This window comes from Pseudophryne corroboree, chromosome 3 (genome assembly GCF_028390025.1).
Source record: "Pseudophryne corroboree isolate aPseCor3 chromosome 3, aPseCor3.hap2, whole genome shotgun sequence".
In the NCBI taxonomy this organism is placed as follows: Eukaryota; Metazoa; Chordata; class Amphibia; order Anura; family Myobatrachidae; genus Pseudophryne; species Pseudophryne corroboree.
Genome location: NC_086446.1, coordinates 21,708,954 through 21,735,442, shown reverse-complemented (window position 1 = coordinate 21,735,442; position 26,489 = coordinate 21,708,954). Strand labels below are relative to the sequence as shown.

The following is a 26,489-nucleotide window of genomic DNA, read 5'->3' as shown; positions in this document are numbered from 1 at the left end:
AACATGTCGACCTAAAGACCCTGTAGACCTAGTTACTGTCGACCAATAGTGGTCGACCTAGACATTGTCGACCTAGTTACTGTCGACTTTCAGTCCGGATCCCGTCAAGATCCCACGGTGCCACGGGTGGCACAAACGGAGAATAAATGTGCAGCACTCCCTTTGTGTGCCTGCAAAAAATGGAGGAAAAGCACCAGCACCGTTGGAGCTTTCTTGGCTTCACGCCATCTCCATGTCTATTTGAGGAATTCCCCAACGACTTGTCACTTCTGCAAAGATTTCTTGATGAAGACCCCACTCTCCTGGAAGGAGATCGTGTCTGCTGAGGAAGTCTGCTTCCCAGTTGTCTACGCCCGGAAGGAAGACCGCTGACAGAGCACTCACGTGCTTTTCCGCCCAGAGAAGAGCTTTCGTGGCCTCCGCCATCGCCGCTTTGTTCCGCCCTGGCGGTTAACGTATGCCACCGCTGTTACATTGTCTGACTGAATCAGGACAGGGAGACCTTGAAGAAAGTGTTCCGCTTGCAGAAGGCCGTTGTAAATGGCTCTTAGTTCCACAACGTTTATGTGGAGACAAGCTTCCTGGCTTGACAATTTTCCATGGAAACTTCTTCCTTGTGTGACTGCTCCCCAGCCTCGGAGACTTGCATCCGTGGTCAGCAGGACCCAATCCTGAATCCCGAACCTGTGTCCCTCTAGGAGGTGAAAACTTTGAAGCCACCACAGGAGAGATATTCTGGTCCTGGAAGATAGACTTATTTTCCAGTGCATGTGCAGGTGAGACCCGGACCACTGGTCCAACAGGTCCCACTGAAACACCCGGGCATGAAACCTGCCAAACAGAATGGCTTCGTAAGCTGCAACCATCTTCCCCAGCACCCGAGTGCATTGACGGATCGACACTCTTGCCGGTTTCAGAATCTCCTTGACCATGGTCTGGATTTCCAGAGCTTTTTCCGCTGGGAGAAACACTCTCTCCAGTTCTGTGTCCAGGATCATGCCCAAGAAAGACAGCTGAGTTGTCGGAATCAATTGTGACTTTGGGATCTAGGCCCGAGTGAAACCAGACCTGACTGAAGACGCGCCCCCACCGGCACAGAATCCCGTAGGGGAGCCCCAGCGTCATGCGGTGGACTTGGCAGAGGCCGGGGAGGACTTTTGCTCCTGGGAGCCTGACACAGCAGGTGACCTTTTTCCCCTTCCTCTACGTTTTGAAGCAAGGAAGGACGAGCCTCTTCCTATTTTGTATTTATTAGGCCGAAAGCGTCCCTGATATCACCAAGAGTCAAAAGAATGTTATCCCTATCCAGGGTATCCATGTCAGATGCCAAATTATCAGCCCATTTACCAATAGCACTACTCACCCATGCCAACGCCACGGCAGGTCTTAGGAGTGCACCCGTAGTGACATAAATGGCCTTTAATGTCATTTCCTGCTTACGATCCGCAGGGTCCTTGAGGGTAGCAGTGTCGGGAGACGGAAGCGCCACCTTCTTGGACAGCCTTGACAGAGCTTTGTCCACATTGGGAGAGGACTCCCATTTTTCCCTGTTGTCAGAGGGGAAAGGATATGCCATAAAAATTCTCTTGGGAATCTGCCACCTTTTATCAGGCGATTCCCAAGCCTTTTCACAAAGAGCGTTCAGTTCATGAGAGGGGGGAAACGTCACCTCAGGCTTCTTTCCCTTATACAAACAAACCCTTGTATCTGGAACAGCAAATACTTCAGAAATATGTAAAACATCTTTAATAGCCACAATCATGTACTGAATACTCTTAACCACCTTTGGATGTAAACTGGCCTCACTATAGTCGACACTGGAGTCAGAGTCCGTGTCGGTATCCGTATCAGCTATCTGGGTAAATTAACGCTTTTGTGACCCTGAGGGGACCTGTACCTGAGACAAGGCGCCCTCCATGGATTTTCTCCACGTTTGTGTCTGAGAATCAGATTTATCCAGCCTTTTAGACAACAACGCCACATTTGCATTCAATGTACTCAACATATTCACCCAATCAGCAGTCGGCGGTGCCGACAGAATCGCTCCCAAATCCTTCTCTGCGCCCCCAGTAACTTATTCCGTGGAGGAGCACTCAGCCTCAGACATGTCGACACACCATACCGACACGCACACACTCACACTGGCTATAGGGGACAGACCCACAGGGAAGCCTGTTAGAGAAACACAAAGGGAGTTTACCAGCTCACACCCCAGCACCCATATAATAATGAGAAAGAATATATGATGTCTGCGCTGTTATAATAGCACCAATAACTGTGTGTCCCCCCCTCCCCGTTTTGGTCCCTGTACTTGATCAGGAGAGTGGAGGTCCGGGCCAGCGTCTCTGCAAGTCTGTGAAGAGAGAAAATGGCGCTTGTAAGCTGTGAGGGCTAAGCCACGCCCACTCCCGGCGCGCTGTAGTCCCGCTCAATTTTGAATATTTATACTGGCGGGGGCTTATATTTAGTGCCTAGGCACTTATAATAAAACTTTTTTAGCCAGTCTAACCTTCACTAACATGCTGCCCAGGGCGCCGCGACCCCCCCCCCACCCCCCCCCTACCCTGTGCCCTGCACCCTGTAAGTGCCGCTGGAGTATGTGTGGGAGCATGGCGCGCAGCGCGACCACCGTGATGTACCTCGTTACTGAAGTCTTCTGCCATCACTGAAGTCTTCTGTTCTTCTATATACTCACCCGGCTTCTTTCTTCTGGCTGCTGTGAGGGGGTTGACGGCGCGGCTCCGGGAACAAGCAGCTAGGCGGACCAAGTGATCGATCCCTCTGGAGCTAATGGTGTCCAGTAACCTAAGAAGCAGAGCTTTTAACTCAGAAGAAGTAGGTCTGACTTCTCTCCTCTCACTCCCACGCTGCAGGGAGCCTGTAGCCAGCAGGTCTCCCTGAAAATAAAAAACCTAACAATAAAGTATTTTCAGAGAAACTCAGGAGAGCTCCTCTAGTGTGTGTCCAGTCTCTCTGGGCACAGAATCTAACTGAGGTCTGGAGGAGGGGCATAGAGTGAGGATCCAGTTCACATCCATTTAAAGTCTCATAGTGTGCCCATGTCTCCTGCGGATCCAGTCTATACCCCATGGTCCTTTTTGAGTCCCCAGCATCCTCTAGGACGCAAGAGAAAAGATCATTTACAATATATGAGGTATGTGAAGATAAAGATTTTGATCAATTTCCCCGGCCGTTGCCGGTGTTTACCTCACCAAATGTGTAGTTCGCCATCTGGTGCCTCCGATCATTGGTGGGCAGTGTGGATGGTTAGAGGGGGTCCCGTGTGCCTGGATGGGTGCCTTCCCTCCGAGGAAAGGGGACGCTGAGCCAGGAGCTGGGTGCCGATGTCTGCGGTCCGTGCGAACGGAAATTTGGACACCAGAACCGGAAGTGACGCGCGTTTCGCTCTGGGAGCTTGATCACCTGATCACCTCTGCTTGGGCTTTCTGGTGCTATTAAACCCTCTATTGCTGCCGCTTGGCAATCCCTGTGATCAGTGTCACGGAGGTAAACATATCTCAACTTGTGCTCCCCTGGTGCTGTTATGCACTCTATTGCTTCTGCTTGGCAATCCCTGTGATTTGTGTGACGGAAGGAAATATATCTCAGCTTGGGCTCCCCTGGTGCTGTTAGACCCTCTAGTGCTGCCGCTTGGTAATTCCTGCTCTGGTGCCCTCTGGAACAAATAGATACGGCACAACATAGCAAGCAGAGACACTCAAGAGTCTTACAGAAAGAGCATGAATTTCAAAACATTGCTTAAAACACAGTGACATGATGTGAGGGAAAGAGAAGGAGTATAATAGGGGCTGATAGCTCCTGATGTTTGAGATATACCAGAGAGTGTGGGAAGGAGACTGGTCCCATCTGTGGGCTGGTAACACACAGTGACATGTTGTGAGAGGGAACAGGAGTATAATAGGGGCTGATGGCTCCTGATTTATGAGATACAACAGAGAGTGTGAAGAGGAGACTGGTCAGATCTCTGGGCTGGTAACACAGTGACATGATGTGAGGAGGAGACCAGGAGTATAATAGGGGCTGATAGCTCCTGATGTATGAAATACACTAGAGAGAGTGGGGAGGAGACTGGTCAGATCTCTGGGATGGAAACACACAGTGACATGATGTGAGGGAGAGAGCAGTAGAATAATAGGGCTTGATGGCTCCTGATGTATGAGATACACCAGAGTTTGAAGAGGAGACTGTTAAGATCTCTGGGCTGGTAATTGACAGTGACATGATATGAGGGGGAGAACAGGAGTATGAAGGGCTGATGGCTCTTGATATATGAGATACATCAGAGAGTGTGGGGAGGAGACTGGTCAGATCTCTGGGCTGGTAACATACAGTGACATGATGTGAGGGGGAGAGCAGGAGTATAATAGGGGCTGATGGATCCTGATGTATGAGATATACCAGAGAGTGTGGGGAGGAGACTTTTCAGATCTCTGGGCTGGTAACACACAGTGACATGATGTGAGGGGGAGAGCAGGAGTATAATAGGGGCTGATGGCTCCTGATGTATGAGACACACCAGAGAGTGTGGGAAGGAGACTGGCCAGATCTCTGGGCTGGTAACAAACAGTGACATGATACGAGGGGAGAGCACGAGTATAATAGGGGCTGATGGCTCTTGACATATGAGATACATCAGAGAGTGTGGGGAGGAGACTGGTCAGATCGCTGGGCTGGTAACATACAGTGACATGATGTGAGCGGGAGAGCAGGAGTATAATAGGGGCTGATGGCTCCTGACTCCCCCATTTTGCAGATACATTTCCCTCATTAGTTTGAAAGGAGGGTGAAGCATGAGAGATTTTTTGTAATAACTGTGCAAGGAGAATATGTGACTATTTCCTGTAATAAGTGCTTATTACTCACCTGTGCTGATATCTGTAGGGATTTTCTCCTCCTTACACTGCTGATCATCCCTCACATACGTCTCTTCTTCTCCCTCTATATCTTCTGCCTTCATATCAGTCACATACGTCTCTTCTTCTCCCTCTATATCTTCTGCCTTCATATCAGTCACATACGTCTCTTCTTCTCCCTCTATATCTTCTGCCTTCATATCAGTCACATACGTCTCTTCTTCTCCCTCTATATCTTCTGCCTTCATAGCAGTCACATACATCTCTTCTTCTCCCTCTTTATCTTCTGCCTTCATATCAGTCACATACGTCTCTTCCTCTCCATCTATATCTTCTGCCTTCATATCAGTCACATACGTCTCTTCTTCTCCCTCTATACCTTCTGCCTTCAAATCAGTCACATACGTCTCTTCTTCTCCCTCTATATCTTCTTCCTTCATATCAGTCACATACGTCTCTTCTTCTCCCTCTATACCTTCTGCCTTCAAATCAGTCACATACGTCTCTTCTTCTCCCTCTATATCTTCTGTCTTCATATCAGTCACATACGTCTCTTCTTCTTCCTCTATATCTTCTACCTTCATATCAGTCACATACGTCTCTTCTTCTCCCTCTATATCTTCTGCCTTCATATCAGTCACATACGTCTCTTCTTCTCCCTCTATACCTTTTGCCTTCATATCGGTCACACACGTCTCTTCTCCTTCCGGTTCTTCTGCCTTCATAGCAGTCACATACGTCTCTACTTCTCCCTCTATATCTTCTGCCTTCATATATGTAAGATATTCACCCTAAATAACACATATATAAAAGGAGATTTATGACAAGACTTACCATGTTAAATCTCTTTCTGCAAGGTACACTGTGTTCCACAGGGAATACATCGGGGTGTAGAGATGGATCTTGATCCAGAGGCACCAACAGGCTAAAGCTTTAGACTGTCCCAGAATGCACTGCAGGGGCCTCCTCTATAACCCCGCCTCCAGACACTGAGTGCTCAGCTTTGTTAACCAGTCCAATGCAGGAGCAGGTAAAAGAGAAAGTAGATGTTATTCACACAGAACCACGTTCTCACGACAGGAGAAGGGACTAGCGGCTAATGCCATACAATCCCAAAGAAGCTAAGTACGTCAAGGTGGGCGCCCTGTGGAACCCAGTGTACTCTCTCAGAAAAAGATTTAACTATGGTAAGTCTACCATAAATCTTTTCTGTAGCGGGGTACAGTGTGTACCACAGGGAATACATAGCGGATGTACTAAAGCAGTTCCTCAAGGTAGAGGACGCGGCTTAGCGGATATGAGAACCCGGCGTCCAAAGGAAACATCCTGGGAGGCGAAAGTATCAAAGGCATATAACCTAATAAATGTGTTCACTGAGGACCACATAGCTGCCTTGCAAAATTGTTCTGCGGACGCGCCACGGTGGGCAGACTATGAAGGTCCAACAGACCGACTAGCATGGGCTTTAATAGCAGCAGGAGCTGGGAGTTCAGACTGCGCATAGGCTTGTGCAATCACCATTCTAATCATCTGACTAAGGTTTGCTTATTGAAAGGCCAACAAAACAACCAAACAGTACAAAAAAGGCATCTGACCTCCTAATAGAGGAAGTCCTCTCCACATATATATGGAGAGCCCTTACCACATCCTAAGAACGCTCTTTGGAGGACAATTCAGAAGAGATGAAGGTCGGATACACAATCTCTTGGTTACGGTGAAATGGTGACACCACCTTAGGCAAATAACTGAGGCGAGTTCGAAGAACTGCTCGGTCACGATGAAATATCAAAAAGGGTGGACGACAGGACAAAGCGCCTAAGTCTGATACCCTTCTAGCAGAGGCAATAGCCAATAAGAACCTTAGCTGTAAGCCATTTAAGGTCCACCAAGAGGTTCAAATGGAGACTCTTGTAGGGCATTCAAGACAATAGACAAATCCTATGGAGCCACAGGAGGGACATAGGGAGGCTGAATCCGTAATATGCCCTTAGTGAATGTATGAACGTCAGGTAGAGATGCAATTTCTTTCTGAAACCACACCGACAAGGCAGCTATGTGAACCTAGAGGGAGGCCAGACAAAGTCAGAAATCCAGACCTTGTTGCAAAAAAAAGACAGAAGTCTGGAAGTAATACATTTGTAAGCATCGTAATTCTTAGCAGCACACCAGGTGAAGTAAGAATTCCAGACCCTATAATAAATCTGTGCAGAGGCCGGTTTGCAGGCCTTTAGCATAGTTTGGATAACCACCTTGGAGAATCCTTTGGCCCTCAGGAATGAAGCTTCAAGAGCCACGCCATCAAAGCCAGTCTGGCCAGGTCCGGGGTAGACACAAGGGCCCTGAATGAGGAGGTCTGGTCGCTGAGGAAGTAGAAGAGGACGCTCTATCGATAGACCCTGCAGGTCTGAGAACCAATGCTGTCTGGGCCACGCTGGAGCGACTAGAAGTAGAATTTTTCTTGTTTGAACTTTCGTATTACCCTGGGCAGGAATGACACTAGAGGGAACACGTAGGGCAGCGAAAGTTCCATGGAATTGCCTGTGCATCCACAAACAGTGCTTGAGGATCCCTGGTTCTTGATTCAAAGACCGGAACTTTGTGATTGTGTCGAGACGCCATCAGGTCTACACCTGTCCACTAGGAGTTAAAAGACTTTGGATGAAGACTCCACTCACCGGCATGTATGTCTTGACGACTGGGGAAATACGCTTCCCAGTGGAGGACCCCGGAATGAACACTGCCGATATATCACTGGCAGATGGTGTTCCGCCTAACTAAGGATTTTTTACACTTCCATCATTGCCATGCGACTTCAAGTGCCGCCTTGATGGTTTATGTACGCCACCATGGTGGCATTGTCTGACCATACTTAAACAGGCCTTTTCTGTATCAGAGGCAGGGCGAGAGACAAAGCAATGAACACTGCCCCCAATTCCAGAATGTTTATCGGGAGGAGTGATTCCTCCTTGGTCCACCGAACTTGGAAAGAGTGTTGCTCCAACACCGTGCCCCAACACTTCAGACTGGCGTCCATAGTCAGTAGGACCCAGTTCGGGATCCAGAAGGGACGGCCCTTGCTCAACTGCTGGTCTTGTCGCGACCAGGTCAGTGACAGATGAACCTTCAGAGTCAAGGAGATCATTTGGGACCTGATCCGATGAGGTAGGCCATCCCTCTTGGAAAGAATCAACCTCTGTAGGGGGCGGGAGTGAAACGGAGCATACTCTACCATGTCGAAAGCCCACACATGAGGCCTAGTACTTGCATCGCCGAGTGTACTTGACACTCTTGGGCGAGAGAGGAAGTATCTGATCCTGTCCTGAAGTTTCAGGACCTTCCCTGGAGACAGAAACAGCCATTAACTGTGTGTGTCCAGCAGTGCCCCCAGTGCACCATGCTCTGTGAGGACTTCTTCCAGTTGACGAGCCACCCGTGGGCTTGTAGGCTTGTTTACTGTCAATTGTAGATGACTGAGGAGGACATCTTGGGAGTTCGCCAGAATCAGCAAATCGTCCTGATACGGCAGGATCCTGACACCCTGAAGATGGAGATAGGCTGTCATCACGGCCATAACCTTGGTAAAGTTCCGAGGAGCTGTGGCCAGTCCAAATGGCAGAGCCTGGAGTTGATAGTGAGGGTTGCTAATAGCAAACCACAGATATTGCCGATGCGATATGTATGTAATAGGTATGTGCAGATAAGCATCTTGTATATCCAAGGATACCATATAATCTCAGGGTTCCATGGACAGTACAATTGAGTGCAGCATTTCCAAACGGAACTTGGACAAACTTGTTCAGTGATTTCAGTTGGAGTATAGGCCAGAAAGACAAATTGGGTTTCGGAACTAGAAACAGGGTCGAGTAGTATCCTCCTCCTCTCTGGGACAGAGGTATCGACACTACCACTCCTGTATCCAGGAGGGAACGCACAACCAGCTGTAGAGTTTGCGCCTTCAACAGATCCAAAGGAAAAACCATTGTGCAGAACTGGTGAGGGGGACGGCTCTTGAAAGACACTGCGTATCCGTGAGAGACAACTTCTCGCACCCATGCATCTGAAGTGGTCTCTAACCAGTCCTGGGTGAACCACAGAAGTTGGCCTCCCAACCTGGGATCCCCCAGGGGGAGAAAAACCCAGTCATGCACCAGGCTTGTCTTGTTTAGAAGCAGGCTGACTGGCAGCTCAGGATTGTTCTGCTTTGGGCTTAATGGTTTTGAGAGCACGAGATTGTCTTGGGTATGCCTGACCTTTTGCTTTCCCTTGAAGTCAAAAGGAGCGAAAAATTGGTACCTTTTGCCTTCTGTGCAAAGGATTAGTATTCAGGAGATATGCAGTCTTTGATGCTGATAAGTCAGTCACAATCTTATTGAGATCTTCCCCAAATAGGATGTCTCTCTTAAAAGGGAGTACTTTCAAAGTCTTTTTTGGAGTTCAGGTCCACCTTCCATGACCTCAACCACAGAATACGGCGAGCCGGGATGGACGTAGTCAATGCCTCTGAGGACGCATCCTGAATATAATGGGAGGCGGTGGTAATATGAGACAGGTATTGTCTGGCAGTGCCAGATATATCCTGAGGCAACTCTTCCTCTATTGCCTGAACGCATGCTTCAATTCCTTTTGCAGCCCAGGAGGCTGCTATAGTGGTTCTATGTACAGCACCTGTAAGGGAGTAAATAGACTTCAGGCATCCCTCCACACACTTATCTGTCGGTTCCTTCAGTGAGGTGACAGTGGTGACAGGCAGAGTGGACGACACCATAAGATGGGTGACATGGGAATCCACAGGCGGTGAATTTTCCCACTTGTTACACAACTCAGCAGGGAGAGGATAACGAGCTAGCATCGTTTTAGAAAGGGTGAATTTCTTTCCTGGAGAAGACCAGGGTTCTAGACATATGTCTACTAAATGGTCAGAATGCGGTAATGATACCTTAGTTATCTTCTGACGTTTAAACTTATCAGGTTTCTTAGACATAGTAGTGGGATCTACATAATCATCGATTTGTAGAATCTGCTTAATAGCCTCCACTAGGTCAGGGACATCAACCTGAGTCGTAGAGTCCTCGTCTGAAGCAGTTGTATCAGTGTCTGACGGGTCAGTATACTCCCCATCCTCATCAGAAGAGTCTTCCGAGAGATTAGTGGATTGTGACAAGGAAGCGGCCCACTTAGAAGACCCCTTGACACCAGAGGGACATGGGGTAGGTTTTTGTCTAACCACAGATTGATTCAGTTTTTGCAACTGAGTAAACAAAGTATCCGCCCAAGGCGGATTCATCACAGGTACAATATGTGGCTGTAATGGCACAGGAGGTCCCATAAGGGGCGTAAGGCATGTCACAAGCATATTGAGCATAGTTGAGAACGCCGCCCAAGGTGGCTCCTGATTGGCTGCAGGAGCTGCGGGCTGACTGGGAGATATATGGCACATATTTCACAGACTATCATTCAAAGCTTACCCCTCCGGCAAATCCTTGGCGCATGCCTTGCATAATACAGGAGGGTCCGTGGAATTCCCGTCCTGTGTTAGACATTATGGTGAATGTAACCATGAGTACGATATAGCCAGACAAAATACAATACCTGCAAATAAAGCCCCCAAATTTATGTGATAGTATACACAGTACACAAAACAGAGAACAAATGCGGTATTAGGTGACTGAGTACACAGTAGAATACACTGTAAATACTGCGCAGCACTATATACAGTATGAGACCCTGACGCACCTAGTCCCTTAGGGTACAGAATACAGTGATAGCTATAGCTGGGATACACTGAAAGTTAAATCCACACAGCAGATACAGGCACAGAAAGTCACAGTAACAATGAAGATAATTATTTTAGTCAGACAATAAAACTGCACAGGATTAGTACACCAGCAAAGACTTTTCAACGTATTAAGGACGTTGCAGGCGTCTTTAGCCTGTCACACACACACTGCAATACTTAGAAAAATAGGTAGATATACAATATATTCTGGTAGAGGTACAATTGTTCTTAACTAACACTGTCTTAAAATGAAATGTAGAATACTTAAGTGTCTGTAAAATCACAGCGCTGATGTACAGGCGGATTTACAGAGGAGAACTTGCCCTGCAGTCCCGGAGACCGGCCACAGCTACTCAGAGAAGATGGCGCCCAGCGTCTCAGTCAGGGGAGTGAGGGAGAGTGTGAGGCAGCTCCAGGGCGGGAACAACAGCAGTAAATAGCGCCCGGAGCCGGGGGAGGGGCTACAGGTCAAGGGTCTTATCCCCTATGCTGATTCTCACCACCGGGTAATATGGAGCCTTATTAAATAGGATATTTTAGTACCTGACCTGTGCTCCCATGCCCTGGTGCATATAGTGAGGTCCCTGCTCTGTTACAGTGTCCATGCCAGCGTTGCGGTCAGTCTCCTCAGACCGCAACGCAATGTAACGGCGGGTCCCGCCTGGGGAACCCTCTTACCTCCGCCCTTCAGTAGCAGCAACGCGAACCCGGAGAGCATCTTCGATGGTGTGCCTATAACCGGAGCGCCTCCGCCGCAAGTACCCGGGAATACAGCCAGCGGGAGTATGCGACGCCGCTGTGGAGGTGATGTAGCCGCAGCACAGAATCTTACTCTGACATGCAAGCAATGTGTCCCTTGAAGTCTTCTTAAAGCTTTTTTCAGTGTTGCCCAGCGCAGTCCCTCTGTTAAGTGACCTACTTGGCCCGAACTCAAAAACTGAGCTCTCAGTGCCTGGAGGCGGGGTTATAGAGGAGGCCCCTGCAATGCATTCTGGGAAAGTCTAAAGCTTTAGCCTGTTGGTGCCTCTGGATCAAGATCCATCTCTACACCCCAATGTATTCCCTGTGGAACACAGTGTACCCCGCTGCAGAAATTAATGCGTTATTAATGCCGGACATCATTACTCAGAATAATCAGGAGACTATTATTATTATTATTATTACCAGTTATTTATCTAGCGCACACATATTCCGCAGCGCTTTACAGAGAATATTTGCCCATTCACATCAGTCCCTGTTCCAGTGGAGCTTATAATCTATATTCCCTATCACATGTACACGCACACACATTCACACTAGGGCATAGTTGCCTACCCTCCCTCATTCTGCAGGAGACTCCCTGAAATAGCAGTAATCTCCCTCCCTCCCTGAAAAGTCCAGCAATCTCTCTGATTGCACCGTGACCCCATTATGCAGCTATTACATTCTTGGGGGGAAAATAAATCAGCGATACATACATTCAAATGGGATCCTTAATGCCATTTCCCTGCATTGGTTATAAGGCACAATGGGGCAGATGTATTAACCTGGAGAAGGCATAAGGAAGTGATAAACCAGTGATAAGTGTAAGGTGATAAAGGAACCAGCCAATTAGATCCTAACTGTTAATTAACATATTGGAGCTGATTGGCTGGTGTCTTTCACCTTGCACTTATCACTGGTTCCTTATGCCTTCTCCAGGTTAATACATCTGCCCCTATGGGGCATATGTATTAACCTGGAAAAGGCATAAGGAAGTGATAAACCAGTGATATGTGTTTGATGATAAAGGCACCTGCCAATCAGATCCCAACTGTTATTTTACATATGGGAGCTGATTGGCTTGTGCATTTATCACCTTGCACATATCACTGGTTTATCACTTCCATATGCCTTCTCCAGGTTAATACATCTGCCCCATTGATCCCTATGGCCACTTACAGTATATGGAACCTCTTGTAAAACACAATACACAAACAAATCCTGCAAAATATAAGAGTCTTTTCTTCAACAAATAGATCTTACTAACTTTGGGGCTCGTTTACATTTGGATGTAAGTCATGTTTATGACACGCCTCTCAGATGTAGCGGTACACGCCCGCGCTGATAGGTGTTACTTTCACATCTCCCTGAAATGCTTTTTCAAAAGTAGGCAAGTATGCACTAGGGTTAATTTTTCTTGGGAGCCAATTAACCTACCAGTATATTTTTGGATTGTGGGAGGAAACCGGAGTGCCCGGAGGAAACCCACGCAAGTACGGGGAAAATATACAAACTCCACACAGTTAGGGCCATGACCTTAGTGCTGTGAGGCAGTAATGCTATCCATTACACCATCCGTACTGCCAAACAGACTATCAGAGTATTAGACACACAGATCTGTACAGACCATACAGTGTAATGGTTCTCGGTCATATCCCGCTGGGTTGCCCCTTCCAGTCGATTTGCCTTATTTGTACCCCTGACATTTGCACAGCAATACATTTGTAATTAATATAATCGCTATCAGATAAAATGTTTAGGTGCCGTTATATAGAAATGAAATAAACATTTAAGAAAAATAACACAATAGAACTAATTGCCCAGATTTCTCACATATTACACTTTGTGACACATGTACAATTAATCTGTGATCCTCATCTGCTTTCTTATACAGGGATAGATGTTTTCATGTTGTTATCAGGGACCTACTGTGGTGTATGGGGCTAGAGACCCCCAATTACACTGCTTTCCCTGTGTCTCATTATCACCTGGAATGACTGATACAGTGACCGTCACTTTGATATATTGGCGAGATCCTAAATCCCACCAACCTGATCCTCCTGTGGGGTCCTGTGATTCTCCTCTGTACAGTCCTGGGAATACAGAGGACGGGGACATCTCTCTGGGGTATCTCTGTTACTAGGTCCATCTGTAGGAGACACACAGTGACTGAGTACAGTGTATATATGTGATTATCAGGTGATGTGTGTATATAGGGGCCCCCATACCTGCTCTCCCCTGTACAATACATGAGTCTCCTCTTACCCAGTGATGTGAGGGGCCGGTGATTCTCCATCATCACGTCCTTGTACAGACCCCTGTGTTCCTCTATATACTCCCCCTCCTGCATGGAGACATAGACAGTGACATCCTGACACCTTATAGGAACCTGACACACACAGTGATACAGTCATCACCCAGACACATCCCCTGGTGTTACTGTATAATGCCCCATTCCCAGCAGTCACCTCTCCAGTCATCACCCAGACACATCCCCTGGTGTTACTGTATAATGCCCCATTCCCAGCAGTCACCTCTCCTGTCATCGCCCAGACACATCCCCTGGTGTTACTGTATAATGCCCCATTCCCAGCAGTCACCTCTCCAGTCATCACCCAGACGCGTCCCCTGGTGTTACTGTATAATGTCCCATTCCCAGCAGTCACCTCTCCAGTCATCACCCAGACACATCCCCTGGAGTTACTGTATAATGCCCCATTCCCAGCAGTCACCTCTCCAGTCATCACCCAGACACATCCCCTGGTGTTACTGTATAATGCCCCATTCCCAGCAGTCACCTCTCCAGTCAGCAGCTGAATGATCTTGTTGGTGAGTTCCAGGATCTTCTGGTCATTGAGTCTCTCATGTATCAGTGAGTGAGGTGGAGGCACCGTGATGGGGCTCTGGGTCCTGCTCAGTACTTCTAACACAACGGGAAGACTGCTGGGTGTCTCACATTCAACAGATATCTTCCTCACTATGGTGTAATCCTTTATATTGTGAAAGACACCAAATATTACTGCATACACTCCCATATCCCGCTCACCTCCCCAGTCCTGTCCCTGTATTATTACTATAGATATAAGTGATGTCACTGTGACGCTCCCAGATCCCCTCATCTTCCCAGTCAGGTCACTGTATTATTACTGTAGATATGTGTTGTAACTGTGATACTCCCAGATCCCATCACCTCCCCAGTAATGTCCCTGTATTATTACTATAGATATAAGTGATGTCACTGGGACGCTCCCAGATCCCCTCACATCCCCAGTCATGTCCCTGTATTGTTACTATATATCTCCTACATTATAGCCCTGTGACTCTGTGCCTGGCTCTCTAACACTGGGCGGAGTCACAGAGCCCGCCCACCACATGTGCAGCAAGTCTCTGCTCCTGCTGCCTGTCCATCTCACCCCTTCCGCCATCAGCAACTTCAACTCCCCAGCCGCGGCGCCGGGCGAACAACAACAACTGCTGCCGCCAGCATACAAATTAGGAGGGATGGGTAGCGCAGGAGAAGGCTTTCATAGCCCTCCCTGCACCACGTACAGAGACCTGCCACCTCCTCCGCACACACCATCACCAGAGGCCCAGACTCCACACCACAGAGCCTGGACTGCCGGCCCGACAGCGCTGAGATGGGGGATCACACGGACAGAGTGGGTGAGACTGTGGACGGTGACACCGGAACGCTGCATCAACGCCACAGGTGAGAGTGCCAGGTGCGAGCTGGGGGCCAGGAGAGAGCTCTGCCACCCCGGTGATGTGTGTGGGGTCACGCTGTCACCACTGGTCACATCCACCAGGCCCCACCATACTTAACCTGCATCCACGCTCTCTATGTACCCTATCTGTGTCACCCATGTCTGTCTACCCCTCCCCTTTAGAATGTAAGCTCACACGAGCAGGGCCCTCTTCCCTCATGTGCTTATCCTTTTCTTACTTTAATAATCTTCAACTGTACCACATCCATCAATCTTCTGCCACCTGATACTTATTCCAGTGTCATCTGCTGATGTAACTATGTGTATTTACCCTCTACTTGTCATATACAGGTTGAGTATCCCTTATCCAAAATGCTTGGGACAGAGGAATTTTGGATATCGGATATTTCCGTATTTTGGAATAATTGCATACCATAATGAGATATTATGGTGATGGGACCTAAATCTAAGCACAGAATGCATTTATGTTACATATACACCTTATACACACAGCCTGAAGGTCAATTTAATACAATATTTTTAATAACTTTGTGTATTAAACAAAGTTTGTGTACATTGAGCTGTCAGAAAACAAAGGTTTCACTATCTCAGTCTCACTCAAAAAAGTCTGTAAGTCGGAATATTTGGATATGGGATACTCAACCTGTACTGTCATCAACTTGTTGTTTTCCTGTTTATTTGTTTATGTACTCTGTAATTGGGCACTGCGGAACCTTTGTGGCATCATATAAATAAAGGATAACGAGCAGACCCAGCTCACTGCCCTATCTAACCACTTCCTCTTCCCTAGGTCTCCGCTTCTGGTGTCCATCCCCTCCACTACTTTCCCTGCTCTCCATCACCTTCCTCACTGGGGACCCTCCCTACCGCCCCGCATCTCTGTATCACCTCCCTGCCGCCCCGCGTCTCTCTATCCCCTCCCTGCCGTCCCTCGTCTCTCTATCCCTTCCCTGCCGCCCCGCGTCTCTCTATCCCCTCCCTGCCGCCCCGCGTCTCTCTATCCCCTGCCTGCCGCCCGCGTCTCTCTATCACCTCCCTGCCGCCTGCGTCTCTCTATCACCTCCCTGCCGTCACGCGTCTCTCTAACCCCTCCCTGCCGCCCGCATCTCTCTATCCCCTCCCTGCCGCCCCGCGTCTCTCTATCCCCTCCATGCATCTCTCTATCCCATCCCTGCTGCTCCGTGTCTCTCTATCCCTTCCCTGCCGCCCGCGTCTCTATCACCTCCCTGCGTCTCTCTATCCCCTCCCTGCCGCACCGTGTCTCTCTATCCCCTCACTGCCGCCCCAAGTCTCTCTATCCCCTCCCTGCATCTCTCTATCCCCTCCCTGCCGCCCAGCATTTCTCTAACCCCTCCCTGCCGCCCCGTGTCTCTCTATCCCTTCCCTGCCACCCCGCGTCTCTCTATCCCCTCCCTGCCACCCAGTGTTTCTCTATCCCCTCCCTGCCGCCCGCGTCTCTCTATCCCTTACCCGCATCTCTCTATCCCCTCCCTGCCGCCCAGAGTCTCTCTATCCCCTCCCTGCGTCTCTCTATCCCCTGCCTGCCGTCCCGCATCTCTCAATCCCTTCCCTGCCGTCCCGCGTCTCTCTATCCCCCCCCTGCCGCCCTGCATCTCTCTATCCCCTCCCTACCGGCCTGCCTCTCCCTTCCTATAATAATCAGGAGCAGACTCAGCTCACTGCCCTATCTAACCAGTGCAATATCACTTCCTCTTCCCTGTTCCCTAGGTCTCCGCTTCTGGTGTCAATCCCCTCCACTACTTTTCCTGCTCTCCATCACCTTCCTCACTGGGGACCCTCCCTACCGCCCCGCATCTCTGTATCACCTCCCTGCCGCCCCGCGTCTCTCTATCCCCTCCCTGCTGCCCCGCGTCTCTCTATCCCCTCCCTGACGCCCGCTTCTCTCTATCCCCTCCATGCCGCCCGCGTCTCTATATCCCCTCCCTGCCGCCCCGCGTCTCTCTATCCCCTCCCTGCCGCCCCGCGTCTCTCCCCTCCCTGCCGCCTCGCGTCTCTCTATCCCCTCCCTGCCGCCCTGCGTCTCTCTATCCTCTCCATGCCGCCCCGCGTCTCTCTATCCCCTCCCTGCCGTCCCGCGTCTCTCTATCCCCTCCCTGCCGTCCCGCGTCTCTCTATCCCCTCCCTGCCGTCCCGCGTCTCTCCCCTCCCTGCCGCCTCGCGTCTCTCTATCCCCTCCTTGCTGCCCCGCGTCTCTCTATCCTCTCCCTGCCGCCCCGCGTCTCTCTATCCCCTCCCTGCCGCACCGCGTCTCTCTATCCCCTCCCTACCACCCGCATCTGTGTCCCCTCCCTACCCCCTGCCTCTCTGCGTCCCCTCCCTACCACCTGCCTCTCTGCGTCCCCTCCCTACCGCCCCGCGTCTCTGCGTCCCCTCCCTACCACCCCGTGTCTCTGCGTCCCCTCCCTTCTGTCCCACGTCTCTGCATCCCCTCCCTATCCCCTCCCTATCGCCCCACCTCTCTGCGTCCCCTTCCTACCGCCCCGCCTCTCTGCGTCCCCTCCCTACCGCCCCGCCTCTCTGCGTCCCCTCCCTACCGCCCCGCTTCTCTGCGTCCCCTCCCTACTGCCCCGCCTCTCTGCGTCCCCTCTCTACCGGCCTGCGCCTCTGTGTCCCCTCCCTACCGCCGCTTCTCTCTGTCCCCTTCCTCCCACCCTGCTTCTCTCTGCCGCTTCCCTACCGCCCCGCATCTCTGTATCTCCTCCCTACCGCCCTGTGTCTCTCTCTCCCACAAATATTAAACCCCAGAAAGGCGTGAAGGGGTTAAGGGGGCGCAGCCCCTTCACCCGGTGTGAAAAGCGCCCGTAGGGTGCGATGAAGCACCTAGTATATATATATGTGTGATATCACAGTGACGCTCCCAGATTCACTCACCTCCCCAGTCATGTCCCTCTATTGTTACTAAAGATATGAGACGTCACTGTGACGCTCCCAGATCCCCACACCAGTCATGTCCCTGTATTATTACTATAGAAATAAGTGATGTCACTGTGACACTTCCAGATTCCCTCACCTCCCCAGTCATGTCCTAGTATTATTACTGTAGATATAAGTGATGTCACTGTGACACTCCCAGATCCCCTCACCTCCCCAGTCAGCAGATAGATGATCTCCAGGGTGAGATTTAGGATCCTCTCAGACATGTGACTCCCGTCCTTGTTCATCCTGTCAAAGTTGAAAAATATTGTAATGCATACCCCATGTACTAACCCCACACATGCCCGCTGCGCGTGCACTTATTCCGCCGTGCAGGCGCATATCCGCAATTTGCGTAAAGTAGCTCCCCACGGCCATGCGCCTTAGCGCGTGGTATGCGCATTTACGGTAGAGTTTGTGAACGCATAGAGGGTTATTAGAACATTACATATTTAACCCAAATAGTGTACATTTTAGATATAGCTCCCTTGTACCACATCAGAAAGTTAGAACTGTTTAAATGATTCCAGAACAAAGGGATTCACCTTTGCAGGATAAGAGGGAACAGACTAAGGCTATAAGGTGATGTTTGGTATCCAGCTGTAGGGTATTTTAAGGGAAACATTCTGGTGTTGGTTTGAGGAAGATCGCATGTTCCTGAGGATAGTTAGATGCAGAAGCAGAATATAGGTTTAAACTGTATTTACTGTATATGACGTATGTGGAAGGAAAGAGAAGGAAGGCCAGTCACACATAAATGAAACTCCCAGAGACTAAAATACAATGGCCTTATTTACACTAAGGCTTTGAAATTCTATGGAGAAGGCAAATACCTTGTTAGGGTCTCCTGCCCTGTGCTGCCACGTCGTCATGGCAACCGGGAGACAAGTGCTAGTGGAGTAACCTGAGCGCAGCTGATACTCCGGTTCGGGTCTTTTGCTGTGCAGTGGTTATAGGCTCTGTGCACGGCAGGGGATCTGGTGCTGGTTTTTGTGCTCACAGTCTGTGAGGTCTGAGTGGGGCGTGGACAGCACCTGCTTTATAAGGCCTCTTTTCAGGGTAAGCAGATGCTGCTGAATCTTTGTTGGTTAGTCAGTTCATGAAAGTTAGCCAGTACTGTGTAGCTTTGTATTTGTTTGTTGCTTACTGCAAATAGGCCTGGGGATTTGGTATTACACTCTGCCAATCCAGACCTAGCAGTAAGACTGGAGTCAGTCGTTTAGCTTGCTGGGGTTCTGTTACTACTCTGTGAACTTAGCAAGTTTGCGGCTGTATTCTAAGACTTGCCTGTCTAATCCTGTCTCACTGTGCTAGGTGTCAGGGGTCAGTTTAGTGGCAGTAAGCTAAAACCTGTGCACTGCAAGTGAGAAATAGGATTGTGGAGACTCTCCTTGTGTCTATCATTCCATCTCTGACCAAGGAGTTTACTGCCACACCCGTTGGTAACCCTTTAGGGTTTTGCTGTTGCCCTTAGCAACAGCATTTCGGGTTCTCTACGTATTAAAACACAACATCTTGCTTTTTCCATCTGTGCAGTTCTAATACAAGGGAGATACCCAGTTCCTTAGCCTCTGGGCTTCTCTGTTCACTTTGTGTGTATTTTGTTACCCTATTACCTTCTGTGTACTTTATGTCATATTCCCCAGTTTGTCTGCGAGTCCATTTGTTTTGCATAACAGTTCAAACACCAGTACATTCCTGCAGACACTGGAGTGCATAACAGTTCTGACACCAGTACTTTCCTGCAGGCACTGGTGTGCATAACATACCTTTGGTTACTAAAATAGGCAAGTTTCTATTTAAAACAATGAGTACTGAATTGTCATTGTCTCACCTGAAAGCAAAAACAAACAAAGTGACAATACCCAGGAACCGAAGCTGAAAATCAGAAACAATAGCTAACCACAACACAAGACCAGACAGATAGGAATTTAAGATATTAACATTCCTAGTCTAAAACCCATGGAGATAAAGGTGTTCATTTATAAATATGTAATATATATATATATATATATATATATATATATATATATATAAAATGAATAAATATATAATTCCTAACAAATTGTAATAGCAGGAGTATGTGTGTACGTATGTATATGTATATATATATATATATATATATATATATATATATATATATGTGTGTGTATGTATATATATATATATATATATATATATATCTTTAAGATTGAAATAGATAATCATATCATGTGTGGAATCATATTGTTCAGTGTCACGTAAACATTCATCTGGTGGGAATAAGAACATTATTAAATCTTACCTCATTAAGTTATTAATAATACCAGATTTATGATTAATGTGATGGGTTTAACTGATCATGGGGCGGAAACTCAGAAGTAAACAACAGAGACCACATCTCAAGTCCTAGCCATCGCCCACTTCTTGAACTTACCAATGGTCCCTGGTGCACAGGATATGTCCCACCCCCGAACCAATGGAAGAAGAGCACACAGTGTCTATTGTATTATGTTTTGATCTACTGAATAAAGAGCGAGCTGCAGGCCAGGTCACAATCACAGACTCTTAACGCTTTCAACCTGATTAGCGGAGGACCGGAACCGGGAAGCGCTTGCGAATATTCACAAGTATGTACATTGACTGTAGCCATTTACTCTGTTGTAGATTTATCTTGTTAGCCTGTAGTGTATAAACTGTACTGTTTTCCCCTTTCAAATAATCCACTGTGGTGTTAGAGCCCAGCGGTTTACTAAAAAACGGTGTTGTGTCCTCATTTCCCTGCTATGGTGTAAAGCATATAACATTACCTAACTGTATAAGGTTTTAGAGTGTATTGATAAGGTTTAAGGTGTAACATCATTGCAGAGCTTAGCTGCATAAGGTTTAAAGTGTAATCATATCATTGCATTGTATAACTATATAAGGTTTTAAGGTGTGTTAAGTGGGTGCGAACGCACTGCGTGTACTTTGTACCCGCAGTGCGGCGTTTGTACGCTAAGTGCGTACACGGTACGGGACTCTGTGCGCAAATAGCGTACGAAGTACGCAGCGTGAGCTAGCGACCGCAGCAGCTCCATGGTAAAGGTGTGTTTAAAGGTATAGCTTTATGGTTTAAGATAATAACAGACATCAATCCTCAGGGAATCAGTGACGCATCTCATCCTCACGTCTAGTAAACACTCTGGTTCCTCACAGCTCAGTGGTCTAGTAAGTATAATAATCATAATAAACACCACAGAGCACACATGTAATATAGTCAAATAATAAGCACTGAGTGATCGTTAAATTCTCCTCTTATAGCCCTGGGCACACATAAGACTCCCCAGTGACTAACACACACAATGCTGTATTGCTAAATGGTTACACCGCACACCTCATGGCCGGGAGTCTGACACACATCTGCTTCCCACTGCTCCGACTATCATCTGTTACACATGTCTGACACGGGGACATTAGGGATATTATGGGCTCTGTTTTAATATATCCTAGAAAATAAAGAGAGTTATGGTAGACTTACCATGGTTAACTCTCTTTCTGCAAGGTACATTGGGTTCCACAGGAAAACATGGGGGGTGTAGAGTGGATCTTGATCCAGAGGCACCAACAGGCTAAAGCATTAGGCTGTCCTAGGATGCATTGGGGCCTCCTCTATAACCCCGGCTCCAGGCACTGTGAGCTCAGTTTCGTTAACCAGTCCAATGCAGAAGCAGGTGAGAAGGTAGATGTTAGTCACATAGAACCACATTCTCACGCCAGGAGAAGGGACCAGCGGCTAATGCCATACAAACTAGGGTAGCCAATCCGCCATTTTTCAATCCAGATACCCAGGATTGAAAAAATGGCCCGGGATTGGCTTCCCTAGTTTGTATGGCATTAGCCGCTGGTCCCTTCTCCTGGCATGAGAATGTGGCTTTTACCTAGGTGGCCGCCCCCTCGCCCCGCACATATAACTCACCATATACCGGAGTCGGGCGGGGAAATACTGTAAACACTGCTGCCGGCTCCAACCAGCGCAGCGTGACCTCTCACGCTGCACTGGGGACCCGGAAGCAGGAAGCCGGGCAGCGTTTGAGCATCCTGTGGACGCTCAATGCTGATACCTCAATCCCCGGGATTAGAGCTTCCAATCCCGGGATTGAATCCCGGCCATTTTTGGGCCTAAATCCCGCCGATCCCGATCCCGGGATTGGCCACCATAATACAAACCCATAGAAGCTAGTTATGTCAGGATGGACATCCTGTGGAACCCAATGTACCTCGCAGAAAGAGAGTTAACTATGGTAAGTCTACAATAACTCTCCTTTTCTGCCGCGGGGTACATTGTGTTCTACAGGGAAAAACTGGAGATGTCCTAAAGCAGTTCCTCAAGGAAGTGAATGCACTTTAGTGGGTATGAGAACCCGGCGTCCAAAGGAAGCATCCTGGGAGGCGGAAGTATCAAGGGCATAGAACCTAATGAAAGTGTTCACTGAGGACCACGTAGCTGCCTTACACAATTGTTAAGCGGATGCGCCGCGGTGGGCTGCCCAAGAAGGTCCAACAGACAGAGTAGAATGGACTATAATAGAAGCAGGAGTTGGGAGACCAACCTTCGCGTAAGCTTGTGCAATCATCATTCTAATCCAACTGGCCAAGGTTTGCTTATTCGCAGGCTAGCCAGGTTTGTGGAAACCAAACAGTACGAAAAGGGTATCTGACCTCCCGATAGAGGCAGTACTCTCCACATATATACAGAGAGCCCTTACCACATCCAAAGACCTGATTTGTCCTCCAAAGAGTGAAGAGATAAAGGCCGGGACCACAATCCCTTGGTTGAGGTGAAAAGATGACACCAGCTTAGGCAAATAACCTGGGCGAGTTCTAAGAACTGCCCGGTCATGATGAAATATCAGAAAGGGTGGACGAAAGGACAATGCGCCTAAGTCCGACACCCTTCTAGAGGAGGCAATAGCCAGTAAAACAGGACCTTGGCTGTGAGCCACTTAAGGTCCACAGACTGAAGAGGTTCAAATGGAGACTCTTGCAGGGTAAACCATACCAACAAGGCAGATATGTGAACCTTGAGGGAGGCCAGACGAAGGCCTAAGTCCAGGTCTTGTTGCAGAAAAGCCAGAATTCTGGAAGTTCTGAATCTGTATGCATCATAATTCTTATCAGCACACCAGGTGAAATAAGAATTCCAGACCCTATATTAAATCCGGGCAGATGCCGGTTTGCGGGCTTTCAACATAGTTTGTATAAACTCCTCGGAGAATCCCTTGGCCCTCAGGAGTGATGCATCAAGAGCCATGCCATCAAAACCAGTCTGGCCAGGTCTGGGTAGAGAAGGGCCCTGTACGAGGAGGTCTGGGTGCTAAGGAAGTAGCAGGAGATGCTCTTTCAATAGACCCTGCAGGTCTGAGAACCAATGCCATCTGGGCCACACCGGAGCGACTAGAAGTTGTTTTCCTCCTTGCTTGAACTCCGCAGGACCCTGGGCAGGAGTGACACTGGAGGGAATATGTAGGGCAAGCAAAAGTTCCATGGAATGGCTAGTGTGTCCACAAACACTGCTTGAGGATTGCTGGTCCTTGATCCGAACACCATGACTTTGTGATTGTGTCGAGATGCCATCAGGTCTACATCTGGTGGGCCCCAAATGTCCACTAGTAGTTGAAAGACTTCTGGATGAAGACTCCACTCTCCGGCGTGCACGTCCTGATGACTGATGAAGTCTGCTTCCCAGTTCAGGACACCCGGAATGAACACTGCCAATATTGCGGGAAAATGGCGCTCCGCCCAACGAAGGACTTTTGACACTTCCATCATTGCCATGTGGCTTTGAGTGCCGCCCTGATGGTTTATGTATGCCGTGGTGGTGCTGTCTGACTGTATTTGAACAGGCCTGTTCTGTACCAGAGGCAGGGCGGGAGTTATTGCGTTGAAAACTGCCCACAACTCCAGAATGTTTATTGGGAGGAGTGATTTCTCCTTAGTCCAGCGACCCTGAAAAGAGTGTTGCTCCAATATCGCACCCCATCTCCGCAGACTGGCATCTGTTGTCAGCAAGACACAGTCGGGGATCCAGAAGGGACGGACCCTGTTAATTTGCTGGTCCTGTAGCCACAAGGCCAGCGACAGACAAACCTTCGGAGTCAAAGTGATCATGTGAGATCTGATTCGATGAGGTAGGCCATCACACTTGGAAAGGATTAACCTCTGCAGAGGGCGAGAATGTAATTGAGCATACTCCACCATGTCGAATGCCGACACCATTAGGCCAAGTACTTGCATTGCCGAGTGCATTGACACTCTGGGACAATAAAGGAAGCATCATATCCTGTCCTGAAGCTACAGGACGTTCTCCGGGGACAAAAACAGTCGCTGACTGTGTGTGTACAGGAGTGTCACCAGATGCACCATGCTCTGTGCTGGGACCAGCGAGGATTTCTTCCAATTGATGAGCCACCAATGGGCTTATAGGAAGCTTATTGTCAGTTGCAGATGATGGAGGAGGACATCTTGGGAGTTTGCCAGAATCAGCAAGTCATTCAGATACTGCAGGATCCTAACTCCCTGGCGAAGGAGATGGGCCGTCATTACAGTCATAACCTTGGTGAAGATCCAAGGAGCCATAGCCAGTCCAAATAGTAGAGCCTTGAACTAATTAATGGAGGTTGCCAATAGCAAACCGCAGATACTGCTGTGACTTGGCAATAGGTATATGCAGGTATGCATCCTGTATATCCAGGGATACCATATAGTCTCCAGGTTCCATAGCAAGTTCAATTGAGTGCAGTGTTTTAATGCAGAACTTGGACACTCTCACAAACTTGTTCAGTGATTTGAGGTGGAGTACAGGCCAGAAAGACTCATTGGGTTTCGGGACTAGAAACAGGGTCGAGTAGTATCCTCCTCCTCTCTGGGACAGAGGTACCGGCACTACCCCTCCTGTATCCAGGAGGGAACGCACAACCAGTTGTAGAGCTTGCACCTTCAACGGATCCGAAGGAATAACCATTGTGCAGAACTGGTGAGGGGGACGTCTCATGAAAGAAACTGCGTATCCGTGAGAGACAACTTCTCGCACCCATGCGTCTGAAGTGGTCTATAAACAGACCTGGGTGAAATGCAGAAGTCGTCCCCCCACCCTGGGGTCCCCGCAGGGGAAGACCCGCCCCATCATGCGGTAGCCTTGTCTTGTTTGGAAGCAGGCTAACGGCCCGCCCAGGACTGCTTTGTCTTGGGCTTAGTGGTTTTGGGAGGACGAGATTGTATCGGGTATGCCTGACCTTTTGCTTTCCCTTGAGGCCGAAAGGAACGAAAAGTGGTACCTTTAGCCTTCTGTGCAGAAGGATTAGTATTTGGGAGAAAGCCGCCAGTTCAGACACAATTTTATTTAGGTCTTCCCTAAACAAAATATCCCCCTTAAAGGGGAGTACCTTCAAGGTCTTTATGGAGTCCAGGTCCACCTTCCATGACCTCAACCACAGAATACGGTAAGCCAGGACAGACGTGGTCGACGCCTTGTCAGCCAACACACCTACCTCCGGGGACGCCTCCTGAATGTAATAGGTGGCGGTGGTAATGTGAGACAGGTATTGTCTGGCATTGTCAGATATATCCTCGGGCAGCTCTTCCTCTAATGCCTGCACCCATGCTTCAATACCTTTTGCAGCCCAGGAGGCCGCAATAGTGGGTCTATGTACAGCACCTGTAAGGGAGTAAACAGATTTCAGGCAACCCTCCACACACTTATTTGTCAATTCTTTCAGTGAAGTGACAGTGGTGACAGGCAGAGTGGATGACACCACTAGGCGGGTGACATGAGAATCCACCAGTGGTGAATTTTCCCACTACATAACTTTGCAGGGAAAAGATAGCGAGCTAAAACCCGTTCAGACAGAGGGAATTTCTTCCCTGGATTAGACCAGGGTTCCCGTCTGATGTCCACCAAATGGTCAGAATGGGGTAATAGATTTTTAACCATCTTCTGCCATTTAAACATATCAGTTTACTTAGCTACAGTAGTGGAATCCTCATCATCAGTGATTTGTAGGATCTGCTTAATAGCAACCACTAGAGCAGGGACATCAATTTGCAATGGAGAATCCTTGTCAGAAACACCTGATTCAGTGTCCGACAGGACAGTATGCCCCCCCCCCCTCCTTTTCAGATAAAACTTCTGAGAGATTCGTGGATTGTGAGGAGGAAGCAGCCCGCTTAGATGACCCAGAGACACGGGAGTGACCTGGAGTCAATTTTTGTCTTACCAAGGAATGATTTAACTGCTGCAAATGAGTAGACAAATTTTCAGCCCAAGGCGGATTAACCATAGGGACAATTTGTGGCTGTAGTAGCACAGGTGGTCCCATAGGGGGCGTAAGGTGTTCCACCAGAGTACCCAGTAGGTTTGAGAGTGCAGCCCAGGGTGGCTCCTGATTAGTTACAGAAGCTGCGGACTGACTGGGAGATGTA

General features: G+C 48.7%; 1 protein-coding gene across 1 annotated transcript in view; it reads right to left on the bottom strand.

The window, feature by feature from the left end:
- Window positions 1-26,489, bottom strand: part of LOC135057082 (uncharacterized) — a 149,849-nt gene that overhangs the window by 118,379 nt on the left and 4,981 nt on the right. Inside the window, 5 exon segments of the mRNA XM_063962980.1 lie at window positions 4,885-5,665; window positions 13,443-13,540; window positions 13,657-13,735; window positions 14,190-14,381; window positions 18,221-18,299. Of these exon segments, the coding sequence (XP_063819050.1) occupies window positions 4,885-5,665; window positions 13,443-13,540; window positions 13,657-13,735; window positions 14,190-14,381; window positions 18,221-18,299 (1,229 nt within the window).